Below are 20,194 nucleotides of genomic sequence, written 5' to 3'. Positions count from 1 at the left end.
TTCACATTTTACTTGTGAGCAACGGCACATTTAAATCTTACAAATATAGTTATTTGGCTTATATCGTGATAGATATCGTTATCGCCTGAAATGAAAAAAACATATCGTGATATGAAAAAATCTCATATCGCCCAGCTCTAATTGCAGTACAAATAAAATGTCTGCTAACAGTATGTACTCATTCATACTGTCCAACACAGGGCAGAACAATAGCTATCAAAGGGGTAAAACAACATCAAGCTATTGGCCAATTATCTGCCTCTCCACAACATGGAAGCTCCTCTCAGATATCATAGCAACCAAGTTGAATAAGCACATGAGTGAGATATGAGCACACTTCAGAGACATATTGCAAAAAAAACAAAAAACAACAACAACAGGGCGTAAAGCCCCAGCTATTGGTTCACAGAACAGTTGACCAGACAGACCCGAGCATTGTCTGTATTGGCTACAAGGCACTCTGTGACTCAATGCACAGCACATGGATACTGGAGTCCTTAGCACTATACAAGGTTAATAATGCACTTATAACATTCATCAGGAACTCAGTGTTGAACGTGGAAGACAACACTGAAGGCCAACTCCAAGGCACTATCTACCTTCAAGTGCAGAATATACCAAGGTCCCTGCAGCTATTCCGCATAGGCCTCAACCCCCTAAGCCAGCTCATCACGAAGAGTGGAAGAGACTGGAATATACATTCAGGACTAGAATGACCATCAGATACCTTGTGTACATGAATAACATCAAGCTGTATACTACTTCAAGTAAGACATTAACTCACCTTCAATACATATGCCCCACTAGTCATCAGATAACCAGCTGGAATAATAAGTTGGCCAATAGAGGAGATAAATCCCACTGAAGCCAGACCAAGAAAAAAACCAAAAAACATGACATTTCTTTTCTTTGTATTTTCTACTTATTTGGGGCAAGAGTAACAATAATCTTTGTATTTTTATTCAAAGAACCCCATAGATTTTTATATTTAATCATACTTCAGAAGTAATTTTAGCATTAACTTCATGTAGTAGAATTAAAGGTGTCTGTAACAGAACCTTTAAACCTAGTTCACACTTTAAACCTGGTGAGGCGTGATTGCAGATGTCACTCAGGTGCATCTGTGGTCCATGCAGCGGCACCGCAGACCACGCGCCTCCACATATCATATAAACTCCAATAAATAATCAGAAGAGTTTTTGCGGCGGCATCCTTCCGTGTCAAGAAGTGATGTTGTAACATTCAGACAGGTGTTCTTTCAGGTATGCCAGCATCAGTGTGCATGACTGAGAAGTCCTGTCCATGAGTGGCAGTCTCAATCGCATGCGTCGCAGACACAAGGAGACGTCTGATGAGGCTGGTGTTTGTCTGCCTCCCTTCTGGCTCTCTTTTCAGAGATGTGTGCAGCCCTGTTTTCCTCTGCCTTTTCCACTCCCCTCCTGACAGTGAGGCGCCAGACTGAGCGATCAAGTGTGCCGGGTTTCCATGCCATGGTATTTATGCTGCACAGTTTCATGTCTTTTTTACAGACATCTTTAAAGTGCAGCCATGGGTGCTTGGTCTTGCTTGGTCGCAAGCCCTTCATCAACTCGCCAGGTCCTTCAAGGATGCAGCCAAGTTCCATTTGACTGATGTGGCCAAGACAATGAAGGTGCCACTCACAAAGAAGGGCAAACATGCTGTCCATGTTTGTGGATTTCAGGACCTCTGAATTGGGCACTTTGTTTAGTCTTTGAATCCACAGAATGCACTGCAGGCACCTCAGGTGGAAGTTTTCTCTCATGCCTCATGTAGTTGGTCGAGGCTTCACTGCTATAAAGAATGATTGTAGGTTGTACCCATCTATAGCGATGTTTTGGGGGGTGATCTTTACCCCGTGCCATGACTTGCATCTTCTTTAAACTTACAGCAAGCCTGAATTCCTTGTAAGCATAGAAGAGACAAGTAACAAGCTGTTTCAAGTGTCTTCCTTGTGGGATGTTAAGCCTGTGTCATCAGCAAAGAGCAACTCAAGTATAGAGTAGAAACTAGGGCTGAACGATTATGGAAAATAATCTAATTGCGATTTTTTGCCCCAATATTGCGATTGCGATGCGATATGCGATTATTTTTTAAGGTCTTTGTCTTCTGTATTATTAAACAAAGACAAGCAATACATCATATAGTATGGCCAATACTATATTACATTAATTTTAAACTGTTCTTTCCTGGAAGACAGACCTCTGTTATGATGACATGAGGTGATGCATGAATTGATGACTGACATTTTTATTTAACTTCTTCAATCACAACAGTATATTTGAACATACACAATAGTTTATTTTTAGCTTACAAACATCTGAGCATAAAGTGCTGACAAGGAACCCTGGTGTAAACATTAAAATGAAAGTCAGTGCAATGTGCAGATTGCAGAAATATACATAAAAAAATCAGTGGCTTTACCACACTCAGTTTTTCGACATCTGTGAACTACTAGACAGTCATTCAATTAAAAAATAATATTAAATAAATAAAACTAATAAATAAAAAATACACACATCTTACTGATCTCTGCAGTCAGTAACATTACACATAAAGTGCAAACATAATAGCAATTGTATAAACACACACACAAACACGCCTTTAAAATTTAAAGGCGTGAAATTGGACGGTCTAGCCTTCTGATTAGCGTCACCGCTGTCTCGGTGGAGTTTAATAAACTCGGCCGTCTGCTTCTTGCTATCTAAAATATAACCAGACACTGGTGTAAATTCTCGACTGTCTCATACTTCTGTTTAATAAGTTTTCTGTTTGACGTTTAGTCAGCTGTGTGAAAACCAAGGAGGAACCCACCCGGGGGATTAATAAAGTTTTATTTTATCTAATCTAATAACTTTAATCTCAGCCAAACCGATTTACTCACGAACAAACAAAACACTGAAAAAAGCCCAACAATAACATTTTTAGGTCGTCTAAGTGACTTATATATTACGTTTAACCCGAGCAGCGAAACTCCGCGGTGATCTGAAAATGATGTGCCGGGAGTTGTGCCGTTCTCGGCCGCATCAGTAACCCTCGAGCTCCCGGCTAGCTGTCGAGCTGGTGGGTAGCAGACGCCTCTGAAAACGTCGAAGCACTTTTGCAAATATGGGATATCTTGATAAACCGAGCAGATATTTGATGTTTACACAACTACTTTCTCGCCTGAAAATATGTTAAAAGTTTATTTTGTGACCCAGAAAGATTAGTATGAGTAATTTTAAAACTTAGTAGCGGCCGCCATTGCTGGAAACTGGAGTTTGGCTGGGCCGCGCTATGAATTCTGGGATATGGTAGTAATTTGGACAGCCTTCGGCGCGTCGCTGTGACGTACTCGGTCTACAAATGCGGCCTCAGGAGGATGCAGCCCATGAATTTGGACATGTCCAGAGTATAATCGCAGCCTTTGCGGTTAGAAAATTGCACTTGATCATGTCGCGATATTATCGCAAATGCGATATATCGTTCAGCCCTAGTAGAAACAGTGTGTGGATAACATGGATGTAGACTCCACTGTGTTTGTGTTTTAGTGAAGGGGTAACCATGTGATGAATACATACGGCTTGCTCTGGTCTGTCCTTGGCTGATGCTGATTGTGCTTCTGTAAAAATCCCTTAATAATACAGCTAAGTGAATTGATTTGAAAATTTAGAGCCAAAATGGGGAAAACGACGACAAACACAGGCAGTATGTGGGCTGAATGTGTGTGAGGGGTGGGATGGTAGGGGGTGCATTGGAATTATGTTTTTTGTTACATTCAGCATGAACAAAATGTGTGGTTTTAACCATGGTCACATGTTTGAGTGACTCTCTGCTGCCAGCCATTCCTTTTTCTTTCCTTTTTTTATTTGAAAATATTAATTTCAAGTAAACCGATATGAATCAGTATGCATTAGAACAGTATCCAGAATCACAAGCAATAGATTACATGTTGTTTCTGTTCCACAAACTGTCCTGAGCTGTTGTTGGTCTGTTAAAGATCCATATGCAAACTGTATACCATTAAGGATATTTGGAATGGATATTTGCAGTTAATCAATCAATCAATAAAATATACAGTACTGTGAAAACAGTGGGGAGCCACCCCTCATTACATTTTGCTTCCAAGGAGATGTTCTGGTGGAGTTGCTCTCCGGGGTTTTTGAAGACCTTTCAAACCATAACAAAATCTCTTGTTTGTTAGGCAACTGTTCGGCCACCGTCATATATAAATCAGTTAAGCATAAAAAGGCACACACCACAAGAGACAAAACAGTACTGTATCTACATATAAAAAATAATAGAACAGACAGACAGAATCGGAGACACTGACACACTAGATGAGAGATGGATCTGGCTGATCACTTGATCTACTACTACTTGCTGAAGAAATAGTCTCAGTGGAATGGTGGCATTCAAGAAGCCATTCCTAATAAAGGGAAATAGGGACAAAAGGATAAGTAACCAAAATTACACACAAACTGGACTGGACGTTATTTGGAGCAGGTGGAGTGATGAATCCAAATTCAATTTCTTTTGACTCAAATATTTATTATCTGTTTGTTAACAGGTATGGACTGTACAGAGAGTACCAAAAGGCATCGTCATGGCTGCATTTCTGACAATAGTGTTGGATGTTGTAACTCAAAGTTTTGGATGTCAAAACTGATGATAATGATGGATCACGATGGAATAATATATCACCATTCAGCAGTATTTTTGGTTAGCTCCCATCAATTAGTCTTAGGCCCCACTTCTATGTATCAAATTACAGGTAGTGATCTTTTTCTACTCTCCAACCTCATTGAAACATATAAACTCCTGGCTGCACACACACTGGCTTTAACTTCTGTCAGGATGTAGGCTTTTATACATTTATTGCTGCTAGTGCTCCTGTTGTGTGAAATGGGTGTGGAGGAGCATGGTGAGGTCACATGGCTACTAGTTTTTCTGTCTGTTCACCCATTCCAGTTTGTTGCAGTAATCAGAATCAGAATGCTTTATTGATCCCTTGGGGAAATTATTTTGGTTACAGCGCTCACACCTATGGGCAATCTAGATTAATCAATTAACCTATCCCCAATAACTGCATGTCTTTGTACGGTGGGAGGAAGCCAGAGTACCCGGAGAGAACCCATGCAAGCATGGGGACAACATGCAAACTCCACACAGAAAGCCCCTGGCCTGATGGTGGAATTGAACTCAGGACGTCAACAGCGCTAACCTAACATTACTGGCCTTACGGATCAGTTTATTGTAACTTAACAGAGCGAAGAATTTCTACAATTCTCCCCCATTTTGTCTCTTTCCCTTGTAGCTAACTGATGATGGATCTGTTCAGCAGAGGGGAGCTGGGGCTGCTGGGAGGAGGAGAGGGCCTCAGAGATGATGTGGCTGCGCATGGCATCCGCTGGCCACCCAGTCGTCTGCCAGAAGACATGTATCCGCCGTCTGGATTGGCCCTGGCTGCTGCCTACCATGACATCAAGCTCCGACTAGCCAGTCTGGAGAGGGAGAACAGTAGCATTAAAAGGAAACTCGAACACTACGAAGTCAAGGTGGAGAGCAGCAGGCACACACACATATCCACACATCCTAGACCCCATACACAAAACAGCATACAGTAACATTTCTGTGTTGGGAATGCTTTGTTTGTGCCCTGTCCCCCAGTTCCCTATGATTACTGAGTTTGGAGAGGAGACAATACTGTGTTGTTCCTGTGAGCCCATCATCAAAGATACCAGCACTATTCAGTCACAGACCACCAACCTACAACAGAGGATCAACTCCCTCACTCAGGAGGTAAAATTTGACATGCAGTACTCTTCAACTTATATGAGTGGGTTGTCTTAGTCATTTTATATGACACCAGTTAGATGTGTCTGGTCAAGTCTCTTATGTGAATCATGTTGAGGTTTTTTCTCTGTCAGCCTTGTTTGGATTTTTTGTAATCTGACAAATAGTGAACACACAGCTGAGAATCAGGCAAAACAGTGATGAGACATATACCAGACTGTTATGATGTTGCACAGCAGTCAGGACCACAAGCACTGTACTTGCACAGTGAAGCTCTAATTCAAGGAGTTTAAGAGAAATATTACATTAACTGTTCAGGAAGTCTCTCATTTTCAGATTTGATTAACTATCATGACCTCATTGACATACTTCAGATCCTCAGACTGAAAAAAAAAATGCTAAAAAAAAGTCCTAGGGGTTACCTCTTGGAACCGCAAAGCAATAACACAGATTTGAGCCATGGCAAATGTCTCAGTAACTAGGAGGCCTTCATAATGGGAGAAACCTTTCTCCTTTTAAAATGTAAAATTATATCATAACATATCTTTCTGAAATTTAGATACCTGTAGTATACTGTATTTCATTTGGAATTAATTGAAATTGTTAGAAATAATTTTTCTCAGCTCCAAAAGAGCAAAGAGAGAGAAGAGAGACTGGAAGAAGTCATCCAAGCTTACGAGAAGATTCACCTGGAGAAAAGCAATGTCCAGAGAGACCTAGACAAAATGGTAAATACATACAAACATAATAATGTGTTTTGTACTGTTAAACACATTTTGTGCTGAGGTATTTCCTAGCAGATTGGGTTTCAGTTGCAATTTGCTGTGTTTCCATTTGTGTGAGACAGACAACTCTAGTGGAGCAGCACGTGGACAGGATCCGCATCCTCGAATCAGCTCTCAGGCAGAGAGATAGTTCCCTGCAGAAACTCAGCACTGAGCTGCACAGCAAAGACTTACATAAGTCTCAACTCCATGCCAGTCTAGACATACCGAGAGGTGGGTTCTTTATATATCAGGGGCACATCTGCTTAAATAAATGTCTATGGTAGCAGTAGGAGAAATATCCTAATCCATAAAGTGCAAGTAAAAACTATACTGTTTGTAACTGTCATAGTTATAGTTCAGGATTTCCATTTATTTAAAATCTGTCACATTCACAAATTCATTGCTTTACATATTCTATTCCCGCTATTCTTCTGTACCAACAGCAGGGCGGGGCATTCCTGATGAATGCTATAGAGCACTATTAGCCTTGTACAGTGTGTGTGTGGCATTGGGTCATAGTCTGTCTTGTAGTCAATCCAAGCAATGCTGTCTGGTCTTCTCCACTATTGGAGGGCGATGGCCCTCTAGTATGCACTCCGCGCTCATGTGTTTACTCATGTGCCTATTCAGCTTGGTTGCTATGCCTTAGTGGAGCTTCTATGTTGTGAAGATGCAGGCAATTAGCAGGTTTGATGGTACTGGACCGTTTTGAGGCTCCTTCATGATTACGATTGTTCTTCCATTCGTTAGTCAAACACCTTAGTAGTGCTGCCAAGCATCCTTGGTCTGCCTGTCATAGTGTGGATGTTTGGGGAGTTTGAGACCTGTTTTTTCCAACCTTGGAAGACACGTTTTCCTTTTCTCCTCCATTTGGGGCAGAGCTGGTCTCTGCTGTGGTCTAGGTACACCTGCTCATCATAGGGCTACAATAAAGTGAGGGTATTTAAGGACCAACTTGAACCTTCATTCTTGGAATTAACTCTGCTCTCTGCTCGGATTCCTGTTCGGTCCTTTCCTAGTTTGTTGAATTATGTCTTTGAAAATCAAAGGAATCCTTTCTTGCAATGGAACAATTGCTAGGGCATGATCCGGACAGCAGGAGGTAACAGCGAACAGAGTTGACCACCCACAAAGTTCTGGGACACACTTTCGGGTGAGGTCAGAAGCTGGTCAGCTAAGCAAAGTTTAAAAGAGCCTGCAGTAATAACAAGCCAGCCCCAAGTACTGCTTCATCTCCTTTTTGGTTTTGGTGACATAGTGTCACGGCGGGGTGCGCCGGTGTGTTTGTTGGAGCGGACCCAAAAGCAGACACTGGAGGCAAGGAGCTGGTTTGCAAACTGAAGGTGAGCCTTTATTTCGGCTGAAAACATGAAACTATGAAACACCAAGCATAACTATGATAAATTATGTTGAACCTATGACTGACCATGATAACAAAAGGTAAAACTATGACTGTGACTAGATGACATGAGGAAAATTGGCAGACGTCCTGACAATGAACAGTAATAGACAAAGGACTTAAATACACACATGAGGTGATCAGGGGAAGTGGAGACACATGAGGAAACAGCTGACTAGGATGAACATAATGATGCACAGGAAATGTAAACTAAAACACAACGACATGAAAACTGGACTTTCAAAATAAACAGGAAAACATGACACCACACAGGCATGACAGCATTAACCAGGCAGAGCAGAAACATGACACATAAGACACAATAAACAACAATGGGAACTCTGTGGCTCCACTCTGCTCCAACAGCACCAATTCATAGTCAATGTGTTGGTAACACTTGTCATGTGTTACCAACACACTTCATCCAGCTCCACTTGGTGAGCTGGATGAAGGGAGCAATACAAGCAATTTATCTCCCAGCAAAAATTATCTTAGGTGCTGCTGATGTTCCTCGGCCTAGAGCAAATTTTCCCATGATAACCTCCCCAGTGTGTATAGCTTTGCTTTTAGGTCCAGAACATATTGAAGTTCATTCTTACCTGAGCTTGGACCTTGCTCCCAGCTTTCTTTAATGACGTCCAGCACCCCCTGTGGCTTCCTGCCAAACAGCATTTCCTTGCTAACGCTGCTCAAACTGGGTTACACTGCGAAATCCAGAGCAGGGAGATATATGTGAAGCTGTCATTTCTTTTTTTCATTTTTGTTTTTTTGTTTTTTTTTTCCAGATGGTCCAGGGCCGACACTGCAGAGCTCCTGCAGTCTGGATGCCCTTCTGGACCTGAAGGTGCAGCAGCTGGAGGCTGAGCTGGAGGGTGCGCAGAACCAGGCTGAGGGGGCTTTTCAGAGAGAGAAGGCAATGAGGGCTGAGGTCCAGAGGCTGCAGCACGAGGTAGCAAAGCTGCGGGAAGCACAAAGACAGGTACCTCTCAATTGCTTTAAATGCTTAACTGGCCATGATCAAGTACAGATGGACTGCAGGACATTGTGATCTCACAACTGCTGTGGGTCAACAAAGCACACTTAGGCAGTCATGACTAAGGTGCTGCCATGCAGCCACGCTTTAACGTTAAAGCTTATAAGCTGCACTATTGTCCATTATATGTCAGGTTATTTTAAAACAAATTCAACAAACAAATTACACTCCTGGACTGCCACTTGCTGCAGTCTTTCAGAGTTATTGTGGTAAAAAAAAAAAAAACCCTTAAATTAAAATAAATGAATAAATCTTCAGAAATTGTTAGAATACGAGGATACTGAGGAAAGGTTTTCAATCATTTATCCCATGCATAGACTTTAAGCTTTATTTTACATACTCCCAAATATTAATTTATAATAATATTAATTTATAAACATTTATCATTTTCAGTCACATCTCGTGTTTTCCTTCAGTGATTGGTAGTTCTAACCACAGATCCTTGTGTGTCTGTGTCAGTCACAGGACCTGTCTTCTCACTGTGAACACTGTGACGTAGAATGGATAAAGAAAGCCGGCGATGAACAGTAAGTCTAATTACAAAGAATATTTAAATAGAAGTCTATAGTTCATTGTCTTATGCGTGTGTCTGTGTGTGTGTGTGCTCCAGGGTTAACCTGGCATTAGCTTACACGGAGCTCACAGAGGAGCTGGGTCATGTTCGCTGTCTGGCTGCAAAGCAGAGTGACCTTCTGCAGCATGTCTCACAGGAGCCTGGTAAGCAACCTGAAAGAGTGACTAATTTGTGGATTTTGTGGTAGAATATTTGTCAGAGAGACTTGTCCTGTAGATATGCTAAAAGTCTCTACCAGCTTGAAAGTTTTTCATTTTAATTGCATGTACTGTACCCACTTACTGGAACAGTTTTTGTACTGAGGCTCAAGTGTTACTGTGAAACAGTAATAAACATCTTTCTTTCATCTTAGTCAATAGCTGATAGTTTATAGCAACTCATGTTAGCTGTGGAGTTGTTGGATCATGATGAAAGAGTTCAAACATCCTCTGTTTACATCAGACTGCAGGAGGTATAATCAGCCTTCTGTATAGATGACCATACCGTGACCACTGCAACTTCTACTTGGATTCTACTTGATTGGAAGCTATGCAGTAACTTGTTGGACACATGTCAGCACCCACAGTAAACTTAAGTGAACTATCTATGGGACAAACCCTATAGTCACTAATTTAGCTATTGATTTTGATTGATTTTGATAGTCTTTGCAATTCTTACACATTTAAGCAGAAGTTGTTTTCAGGTCTGTTATTTCCTTTCTTCATTCATCTTTCTCTTGCTCTTGCACAGCTCCTCAGCATCTCTCTCCAACCTCTTCCCAGCGTGCCTCACTCTCCCCTGACAGACTCCTCCCCACTCCCCCATCTCCTATGTCCTCAACTGAAGGGTCCATCTCCTATTCCCATCAGCAGACTAGCAGCCGCCTACGAGCTAAGTTCCAGGGTCGCCGAAGTTACTCAGAGGTTAGGTTACACATTTTAGTAGAACATGAAAATGACAACTACTTTGTGAAATATTTTTATGTATTTTATTTTGTACTGATCCTTGCCTCCTGTTTCCAAGGTATCTAACACATCAGTCAACCAAAAGCCCCCAGTTCATCTGTTAAGGGACCCAGTATCTACGCTTCCCAAACCCAGGCACGTCCATGGGGACATGCAGGCTTACGGTCAAACCAAAAGTCAGCTCTGTACCTCACTGGTGGGTTTGGTCAGACCAGCATCAGCTCATGGAGCTGGAGTGGAGAGAGGAGGAGGAAGGGGCGTAGAAAGGTGTGGTGACAACAGCCTGAGCAGCAGTCCTTGTCACTGTGTTCTCGACCTGGACTTTCCTGTGGCTGCTGAGGTGAGAAGTAGAACTTGTATTCACTTAGTTCTTGTTTTTCAGATGTTATGATGAAACAACGGTTTGTAACCCATTTTAGCAGTGAGTGCTGGGTGCTCTGGCCATTACCAGTCCATAGTCCATAGTTTATTTGAAGATTTTATGACGCTTGAGCATGCTGAGTTAGACAAATCAAGATGAGGTATTTTAGTGTCAAATTTTCTCTTTTTGGTTACCCTTGATATTTTAGATGTAGTGGGCTTCAAAGTAGTCTTCCACTGATGGCCATATTCCTATTTGGCTTCACTAGATAAAACTTGCTGACCTATTGCTAGTGTTTGCTAGCACTAACATTCTTGGTAATGCAGACAAATGGCTTGATGCACAATGTAGCAGCTAGCTAATGGAGTCTGTGTTGTGCTAGGAACTGGTTGTTTGTTCAACTTAGTAAATAGTGGATTCGTTTCTAAGCTGCCTTTGGCTAGTGGATTATCAGAGAAAAGTAATCACTCTGATAATCATTTAGTCATTTTTGATGTAACATGATAGTTACATCAAAAATGACTACTATTCTGCCAAACTACAGTATCTACTTAACCCTACTTTTCTTCTCATGAAGGTTCACCACTTCTGTCACACTGATGAGCCAACTGAACCCACGCCACTGGTAACACCACCTCAGTCTTCAGATGATGAAGAGGTGATGATAATGATTCTGATGTTTACTGATTTTCATCTAGAGTTAGAGGTCATATTGAAGATGTGTGGGGTTGTGTGCTATGTAAATTTACAGGACGTATGTACATATCCATCGCCCGTTGCCAGCCCACCTCATACTCTTGGTGCTGTTGGGACTGGTTCATCGTCACCTAGGGAACAGCCCCTTCACTCCTCTTTCCAGTCTCCAAGGAAACAGTCCCACCATCCCTCTTTCTCAGCCCTTGAGGGCCCTACCATGCTCTCATGCCATCTGCCTCCCTACGTGAACACTGAGCATGCTCAGTCATGGCCATCTATTAATGTGAGTAGAAAACAATATTGGGGATTACATGAAGCTATTAAGAGATTTCCTGCAGACCCAACACGCTCAGTGCTGCAGCTCAAAAGAAGTCCCACTGAAGCACAAAACCCCTCTGTTACCTCGGGTAATTTAATTTGTTTAACATGCTGAAGATTATGTTTGTATAATTTGTGTATGGAAAAAAAATGTAAGTTGCTTTAAAAAGACATTCCTGTATTCCTTTTAGCTGATGCCACAGAGAAATAAATCTGCCTGTTTAGTTTGTGCAGTAAAGATGAGACACTGAAATATTCTTTTAAACTTGGTAAAAAAAAAGAAAAACACTCTCACAGACACTTGCACAAACTCTTAAGACTCTGTAATACAGGAGAAAGTAATATTTAAACCCTGAAATAAGTTAGCAACTTGTATTTCCAGTTCTCCTGGCATAGATGGGCTTTCTTCATGAGGTTTTGTTAGATGCTCGAATAGAGTCTCTGGTTAACTCAAACTTTACCAAGCTCTGGTTCTGATGCAGCCAATGGAGCAGATTGTGCCCATTCAAGACAATGATCCATCCATCATCTTCTTGCTCTTATTAATTTCAGGGTTGCAGGAAGCTGGGGTCCTACCCCAGCTGTCTAGTGCAAGAGTCAGGATAGACCCTGGACAGGCAGCCTACAGTGATTCAAACTTCACCAACTGTGTCATTTTAGAAGCATTCCAAAAGCAGCTTTCCACTCTGCAACACTGGACAGAGCTGGCAAGGAAGGCAGAAAAATCAAACTTTGCATGTGAAAAATTCCCAATGTAATTTGAAGCTCTGCAAAAAATTAGTAATTAGTAGCATCTTCTCAGAAATTTAATGTCACAGATACACACCATTTCTGATAAATATCTGTGACATTGACTCTTTGGCAATGTTGAATATTTTCATTATATTGTTCTAAATGTTGAAGTAAGTAAATAGCCACCCCATTCATGAATTACGTTTTGGTTTGCTCACAAGCGGCTAAATAAGACACTGAATGTCATCACATTAAACAAAGACACACACTTTGTTAGTGTCCAAATATTATCGTTTTGCTTCTTTTCATTATGTTTGCTCTTCTAAAATCATATAACTGTTATGAGCTTGTTGAGATTAGCTTGCCGAAAGCTTCAGTTCAATTAAATCAAGTTTTTTAATTAATGGGATGACTGTGGATCAGGAAATAGCACATATCATCTGCCATTCGGAAGGCTGGTGGTTTGATCCTCTGCTGCTCCATTTGGCATGCCAAAGTATCCTTGGGCAAGATACTGAAGCTTGAGTTGCTTCCGATGTGCTTATTGGAGTGTGAATACGTGTGTGGAAAAGACAAAATAGATAGAGAGGGGGGAAAAAAGAGTGAGATATAGGCCTATTTAACAACATATACTGTTTACACGAGATAATTTTATTTCCTATATGAATGCTAAATATTTAACTGCCATAAACAGCCATAACTGTACTTGACTGAAAAACACGTCAAGTGAATAACAAATGTACTGCACTGAAACACTCAGTGAGGCTATTAACTGCTCTGTATCAACTCATTGGTTATTTGCAACTTAGCCTACATACCTAATGAGAGGAATGTGCATGGCTCTGTAAACACAGTTCTGTGATGTCTTGGTCATTTGAGGTCAGCTTCAGCCTCAGGTTTGATTCAGATCCAATCTGCTTCTGTATTTTGTGTAGATACGTGATCGTAAATGGAAGGAGAAAGCACATCGCCTTGTCTGAAAGTGCAGGGTATTCCCTGCACAGCTGTATTCAAAAGTCCAAAGTTTCTGCTGTCTGCTATTCTGTACAGTTCTCCTTCTGATACTTCCTGTTTGGAGCCAGGATTGCAATGCTTTTGAACCGTTATTTTTCATTCCTCCACTTGCCATGACGACTTAGTTTGTCAACCCTTTTAGCTACTTGTTAGGCCGGCCTAGTAAGCTTGCCTACTGGCTGATTTAAAAAGGAATATGCCTTTTTCAAAAAAGACAAAACTTTATTTAAACTCAATTTTTGTGATCTTGAATGTTTTTAACATTTTAAATAATCATTTGATCTTAAAAAAGTCTTTGAGACGTTCCAGCAGTGGTACGTGTACCACAGTTTGAGAATGACTGTTTTAGGACTACATGCATTTTTTACTTGTAGGCTGGACTACTGTAATTTATTATTATCAGGAACTAGTTTTTCAGCGTCACTCTGAGATAGATGTTTCTAATTTTAGAGATGTTGCACAAATCGAAGAAAGCAGTCCTTAAACATTTGGTTTAATATGAACACTGAAGGATATGTCTTAGTCAGCTCACAGTATTACTGGAGGCCAAGGTAATGCCATCCAGAGTAAGCATGTGGTTAGATAACATATTTCTAAGATTGTCACAGTAAACTCACAGAGTCAAGCACAGGACTCTGTGAGTTTGGAATTGAAATTTCATGGCTTATTTACAACAACCGCCAAGTGCTATGGAGAGAAGGAGGACACCACTCTCCGCTGCAGTCAGACACTGCCAGAAACACACTCGAACTTCCAAACTCACTCTCAGGGATCCAGGGCAGAAACAGGGACAGTGAAATCTATATACAAAGAAACAGGCGAAGAATCAGTAGAATCTATTATCAGTAGAATCAGTATTGACGAAGGCGAAGAGAACATGAGTAGAAAGAGCCGGGGCTACACTGATGTGAGCAGTACAGCAACAAGGACCACTGAGCCGCCGTAGTGGCCGGACGAGTCAGGTCTGGTTGGGTATCATTTCATAATTAAGTGTGTAAAGAGGACTCCCCATTTACATGAACAACATTTACTGTCTATTAGACAGATATTATTCAAACCACTGCAGTGCAGCCCCTTTAATTCCTAATAAAATATTGTGGTCAACAATAAAAAACGCAAATCTAGCAGGACAAGTGCAGAGACTCAAGATTCAAAGAGTTTATTCTCATGTGTACAGAAGAAATAGCATTTCTCTGTGCAATGAAATTCTTCCTTTGCTGTCCATACACAAATGAGATGAGCCATAAGATCATTTGTAAACTGTAACGCTGTCTCTGTACTGAATTCTGAAATCTGACCGAAACTCTTCAAATAAACCATTTCTCTGCAGGTGATCAGTTAAATCCTTTAACTAATGTTTCAAATATTTTTAAGATAAAAAAAAAAAGCTTGGACATTGGGCTATAATTAGTTGAGGTAGCTGGGTCAGGTGATAGCTTTTTAAGTAATAGTTTAATTATTGCTACCTTAAAGATTTGTGGTAGGTAACTGATTATTAGAGATGAGCTGATCACATTTGAGGAAGCATTAACTAACAGTTGGACTTCTTAGAGAAGTCTTGTAAGAATGGGTCTGCTAGTAATTCCTGAAGTTAACTCAGAAAGATCATTCTGAGAAAACAGGTCTAAAAAATATCAATGATATTTAAAAAGGCTGGACATTATGATGGGTTTGAATCATTTTTATCCAATGAATCTAATTTTATTTGTGGAGAAAATCATGAAGACATTGCTAGATAAGATTAAAGGAATGCTTGGCTCAACAGACCTCTGACTTTTTGTCAGCTTGGCTACCATGTCGAAGAGAAACAGACTTTTTTATTTTTATTTTCTTGAATCAGTGATCAGTAAGATGTTCTAGCTTTGAGGAGGGGGTTCTATTTTTAGAGCAACAAGCTATTTTTAGGCTGATTGAAGCTCTTTTAAATTTGTGATGTGTCATTTTCTTCTCAAGCTAAAGCTTTGGGTTTGCCATGTGACACCCAAGAAACCTAAAGGATTTAAAGACTATGTAAAAAGGAGTGTGCCATAATCTCTCTTAAGATGTGTGTGTGTAGCACTGGTGGTGCAATTCTAGTAGTGGGCATTGATAGGTCTGTGTAGCACAGGCCTACTGCTGGAACACCGAGACAATTCTACTACAACAGCAAAAGCAAGACGCAAGTCACCAGAGCACTTTGTGTTGCTCGTGCACGACGGAGAGAACTATGACGAGCGCCGTTCCTTCCACTTGAACCCCAGTCACTCTCAGTTAGCTCCCCTGTAGCACTTCTCTTTATTGTGGTTACATGAATATGTATAGGTTCATTAACATACATATGAACAAAGAGTACGTGTGTGTGTGTGTGTGTGTGTGTGTGTGTGGTCAAGATGTAACCCTGTGAACGACTCCCCAAAGCTGGTGCTAGGAGCCCAGCGGTCCACCTAAACAAAGGGCTCTTATGCTAAAACAGATACAGAGCAGGTGTCCTCCTATACCATAAATCAGTAAGAGAAGGTACGACTTCTCTCATGACCTTAGGATGTGTGTGCATATGCCAGAGTGCTCTGGGGGCACAAAGAGTCTTTGCAGACTGCTATATCATTATACAATTGATTATATACCTCTAAGCATATATGAGCAATTGTTTCCAAGCATAAATGACAAATCAACAATATAAACCTAACAGGCATATAAGACCTGTTAGTGCTACTTCTAGCCTTCTTTGCACATAGTATAGGCAGTATAATTACCTTTAACCGCAGTATGAGGACAGAAGGGAAATATGGGCCAGATCAGACAACTTCTAGATTCGTAGGTGCTAAGGCCCCCTACGAGCAAGCACTTTGGCTCCAGTGGGAAGGAAAAACTCCCTTTTAAATGGTAAATGGCATGTATTTGTATAGCGCTTTCAGAATCAGAATCAGAATACTTTATTGATCCCTGGGGGAAATTATTTTATTTTTTACTAGTCCCTAAGGTCCCTAAGGACTCCAAAGCGCTTTACACATCCAGTCATCCACCTATTCACGCACACATTCACACACTGGTGATGGCAAGCTACCCTGGGGCACACTGCCGGACACTGGCGCTACCGGTCCCCCTGACCACCACCAGTAGGCAACGGGTGAAGTGTCTTGCCCAAGGACACAACGACCGAGACTGTCCAAGCCAGGGCTCGAACCGGCAATCTTCCGATTACAAGGTGAACTCCCAACTCTTGAGCCATAATCGCCCAGGAAGAAACCACCAGCAGAACAAGGCTCAGATCAGATCATGCCCTGCAAGGATTACCAGCATGGTGATGGTGGCTGCAAAATTGTTGTAGACGAGAAGGGAGAGCAAGGAAGGGCAAGAAAAGGAAAACTTTTACCAAATATGACACATATTTTATTCATGATCCATATTTATTTTATTTTATGTCACATAAGTTTCATCAAACTAAATTTTGCTTGGTGCATGCAAAAGGATTTTATGCTGCACATTATTTTAACAAATAAAGTTCAACTATATGAAAGAGAAGACAAAGGCTGATGTGCAGTAGCGGCATATAAAACAAGTCAAGTCAAGTCAAGTCAACTTTATTTGTCAATTCTGCCACATGTACAGGACATACAGAGAATAGAAATTTCGTTACTCTCAAACCCTAGTGATTAAAAAATGCAAATAAAATAATTAAAAAGTAAAAATTTAAATAAATACAATGCACTATTTGCCTATTTGCACTACTATGCCTCCTTAACTTGAATATTGTATATTGTATATTGCATAGCTTTTTTTTTTTTGTTATACGTAAAATTGTAAATGGAGATTTAGTAGTGAAATGGGAGTGAAAAGAGGTCAGCGCAGAAGAAATCCACAGTGCATTATGGGAAGTCCCCCAGTAGCCTGAGCCAATAGCAGTGGAAGGGATGGTTCAGGGTCACCTGACCCAACCCTAACTATAAGCTTTATCAAAAAGGAAAGTTTTAAGAGCAATTTTAAATAGGTTGTGTATCTTTTGAACCCAAACTAGGAGTTGGCTCTACAGGAAAGGAGCTTGATTGCTGAGACTCTTCCACCCACTTATACTTTTAGAGATTAAGCCTACAGTCTGAGAGTGAGCTGCTCTTTTGGGATAAATCATCTATTCCAAAGCTATTCTAAAAAGTCTCACTGGCATTTTGTTGAGTGAGCCAGGGCGAGGCTAACTTAAAATATTTAAAAGTATTCTCTGTGATACTTGATCTAAACAATTAATAATCCAAGCTATAAGAAGCTTTTCTACTTCATCATATCACAATTTTCCATCATCGAGAAACTGTGCTGAAGGACTTGTGTTCTCTTTGATTGAAGCTTTATGAAGACTTTATGAAGGATTTACCATTATTGATGGTTAAGCAATTTGACACCTATTCTTTTTTTTCTTCCTAATCTCCACAGTTATGGATGGAATCGGAAGAGAATGCTGCTCGGAGCTGCCCTCTGTGCCAGCTGACCTTCCCAACCAGTTACCCTGATGATGCCCTCATCAAACACATTGACTCTCACTTGGAGAACAGCAAGATCTGACCTTTCATTTTTATTTAAAAAACAATTGTAAGCTCACTTTTCACCAGAGATGTACATAAAGGTTATTTTTGATTGGTTCTTGGTTTGATCCAGGAACGGTTTGAGTAGCCTGCATGAGTCTTTTGCATCACTCCAACCTTTGTATGGCCATTACCCATCTCACTGAAGTGGATAGTCCAATCTAATTGTGAAATGAAAGCATTCACAGGCCACAATTTCCTTTTCAGTAAACACACATGGATTGCATATTATTTTTCATCAAGCACTATAGGTTTTCTTTCATTCAGAATCAAACTAACATTTGTACATTTAAGAAATTATATATGTTATAGTTGGAACCACTGCAGCTGGCACTCTTTTTGCAGTGCCGCATGTGCTGGCCTGAAAGCAGTCCTGGAAACAGAAGACAATTCAATGTTGTAGTGGATCAAGTTGGCAGTTTGAAAATATACAAACCTTCCTGAGGTCTGATCTGGGTATGAAGAGCACACTTGGTGTGCAAATTTAGACCCGTAGAACCATGGTAGCCACATTAACCCTTTAACATTCTCTGTAAGAAAATAATAATAGAACTATTATTTCTTAGCACTTTTTATTTACCATGGGCAATAATAATATTAATCAGTAATTTGTTTTTAAATAAATCTTGCATGTTTTAATATTGGCTTAAAACACGCTTAAAAATACAAATAAATACAGATTTTTTTATTAAATGATTCAGGCTTTTCATTTTAGCTCTATTTTATTTTATTTTTTTAACTTTTTAAACTAAAAATGTGATTACAAACCATGTAATGATGTATTGCTAGAAACATGTTTACCAGCATATGTGAGATTGTTAACATGGGACAAACCATCCTCTCCCTGGCCACCTCCTCCAGCTTGTCCGGTTCAACACCAAGGCATTCCCAGGTCAGCCGAGAGATACCTCTCCAGCGTGTCCTAGGCCTCTTCCCGGTGGGACATGCCTGGAACACCTCACCCAGGAGGGGCCCAGGAGGCATCCTTGTCAGATGCCTGAACCACCTCAACTGGCTCCTTTCAATGTGGAGGAGCAGCGGCTCAACTCTGAGCCCCTCCCGGATGGCCGAACTTCTCACCCTATCTCTAAGGGAGAGGCCAGCCACCCTTTGGAGGAAGCTCATTTCTGCCTCTTGTATCCACGATCTCATTCTTTCGGTCACTATCCACAGCTCGTAACAATTGGTGAAGGTAGGGACATAGATCAACTGTTAAATTGAGAGCTTCGCGTTCACACTCAGCTCTCTTCACCACAACAGACCGGTACAGCGTCCGCATCGCTGTAGTTGCAACACCAATCCATCTGACCATGGGATTACTATTACCTAAACTGTCATGATTTTTACTTATTTGTTTGTTTATTTTTTATTTTTTTTACCAAACTTAGGATACTTAATTACTTAAAAATAATGTTGATGACATTATTATTATTATTACTGTTATTATTATTATATCCTTGAAAAAAGGAGCCGTGTATTTATTTGTCCTAAGATAATTATTTTGTTTTAAACTTTCATGAAGGAAGTTTAAGTTTTTAAACTTCCACTTAGAAAAAAAAAACAAAGCTCTACCAGCTGCTTGGTAGAACTTGGAAAAAGTTATTTTTCTTTTTTTCTATCAAGTTAGATAATTAAGTAGGACCTAAAATAAAAAAGTCTACTTGAGTGTCATGCCTGGACTGAGCAACAACGTCCGTGTCGGAAAAGAAAGGCCCAAAACTGTAGCCTGTCAGCTGAAGCTTCAAATTGAGGTGTCCAAAAAGCAATGGGTGGCTACATCCGTGTTTTATATGAAGTTTTATATGAAGAGGATGCCCCTGGATATTCAGATAACACAAATGTCCCTTAAGTGGGGACTGGAGGCTGTCTCCAAAGGCGAGTCAATGTGCATGTTTAAATGTCCATATCAAGCAAATAAATGTATGACATTGTACAAACGTTTTGGTCTCTGTGGCTTCTTTCCCCTTCATAACAACTATCATTGGCCACTTATTTATTTATAATGTAACCAAT

At 40.6% G+C, this 20,194-nt stretch overlaps 1 protein-coding gene across 2 annotated transcripts; it reads left to right on the top strand.

Moving 5' to 3' along the window:
• The first annotated feature begins 5,321 nt into the window (after window positions 1–5,321).
• On the top strand, window positions 5,322–18,161 carry LOC146633164 (TANK-binding kinase 1-binding protein 1-like). Of its 2 annotated transcripts, none has more exons than XM_085352046.1 (12): window positions 5,322–5,555; window positions 5,668–5,799; window positions 6,417–6,521; window positions 6,641–6,791; window positions 8,745–8,938; window positions 9,452–9,519; window positions 9,603–9,709; window positions 10,296–10,468; window positions 10,569–10,850; window positions 11,449–11,529; window positions 11,623–11,850; window positions 18,033–18,161. In XM_085352046.1, exons 1-12 carry the CDS (start codon window positions 5,322–5,324, stop codon window positions 18,159–18,161), a joined length of 1,884 nt encoding a protein of 627 aa, XP_085208172.1. The 2 variants fall into 2 exon arrangements, with proteins under 2 accessions (XP_085208172.1, XP_085208171.1); XM_085352045.1 differs by having other exon boundaries at window positions 10,278–10,468.
• The last annotated feature ends 2,033 nt before the right edge of the window (window positions 18,162–20,194 follow it).

The sequence above is a fragment of the Diplotaxodon limnothrissa genome, linkage group LG4 (assembly GCF_057381915.1).
Source record: "Diplotaxodon limnothrissa isolate DT_005_m linkage group LG4, D_limnothrissa_male_GT1.1, whole genome shotgun sequence".
Classification (NCBI taxonomy): Eukaryota; Metazoa; Chordata; class Actinopteri; order Cichliformes; family Cichlidae; genus Diplotaxodon; species Diplotaxodon limnothrissa.
This window is presented reverse-complemented; position numbering and strand designations above follow the sequence as displayed.

What these genes read in the sequence shown, in the direction of transcription:
- LOC146633164 (XM_085352045.1), top strand. Translation starts at nt 5,322, where the DNA reads ATGATGGATCTGTTCAGCAGAGGGGAGCTGGGGCTGCTGGGAGGAGGA. An exon ending in CAGTCTAGACATACCGAGAG is followed by an intron (nt 6,792 to 8,744) that starts GTGGGTTCTTTA and finishes TTTTTTTTCCAG; the next exon opens with ATGGTCCAGGGCCGACACTG. An exon ending in AGTCTTCAGATGATGAAGAG is followed by an intron (nt 11,530 to 11,622) that starts GTGATGATAATG and finishes GTAAATTTACAG; the next exon opens with GACGTATGTACATATCCATC.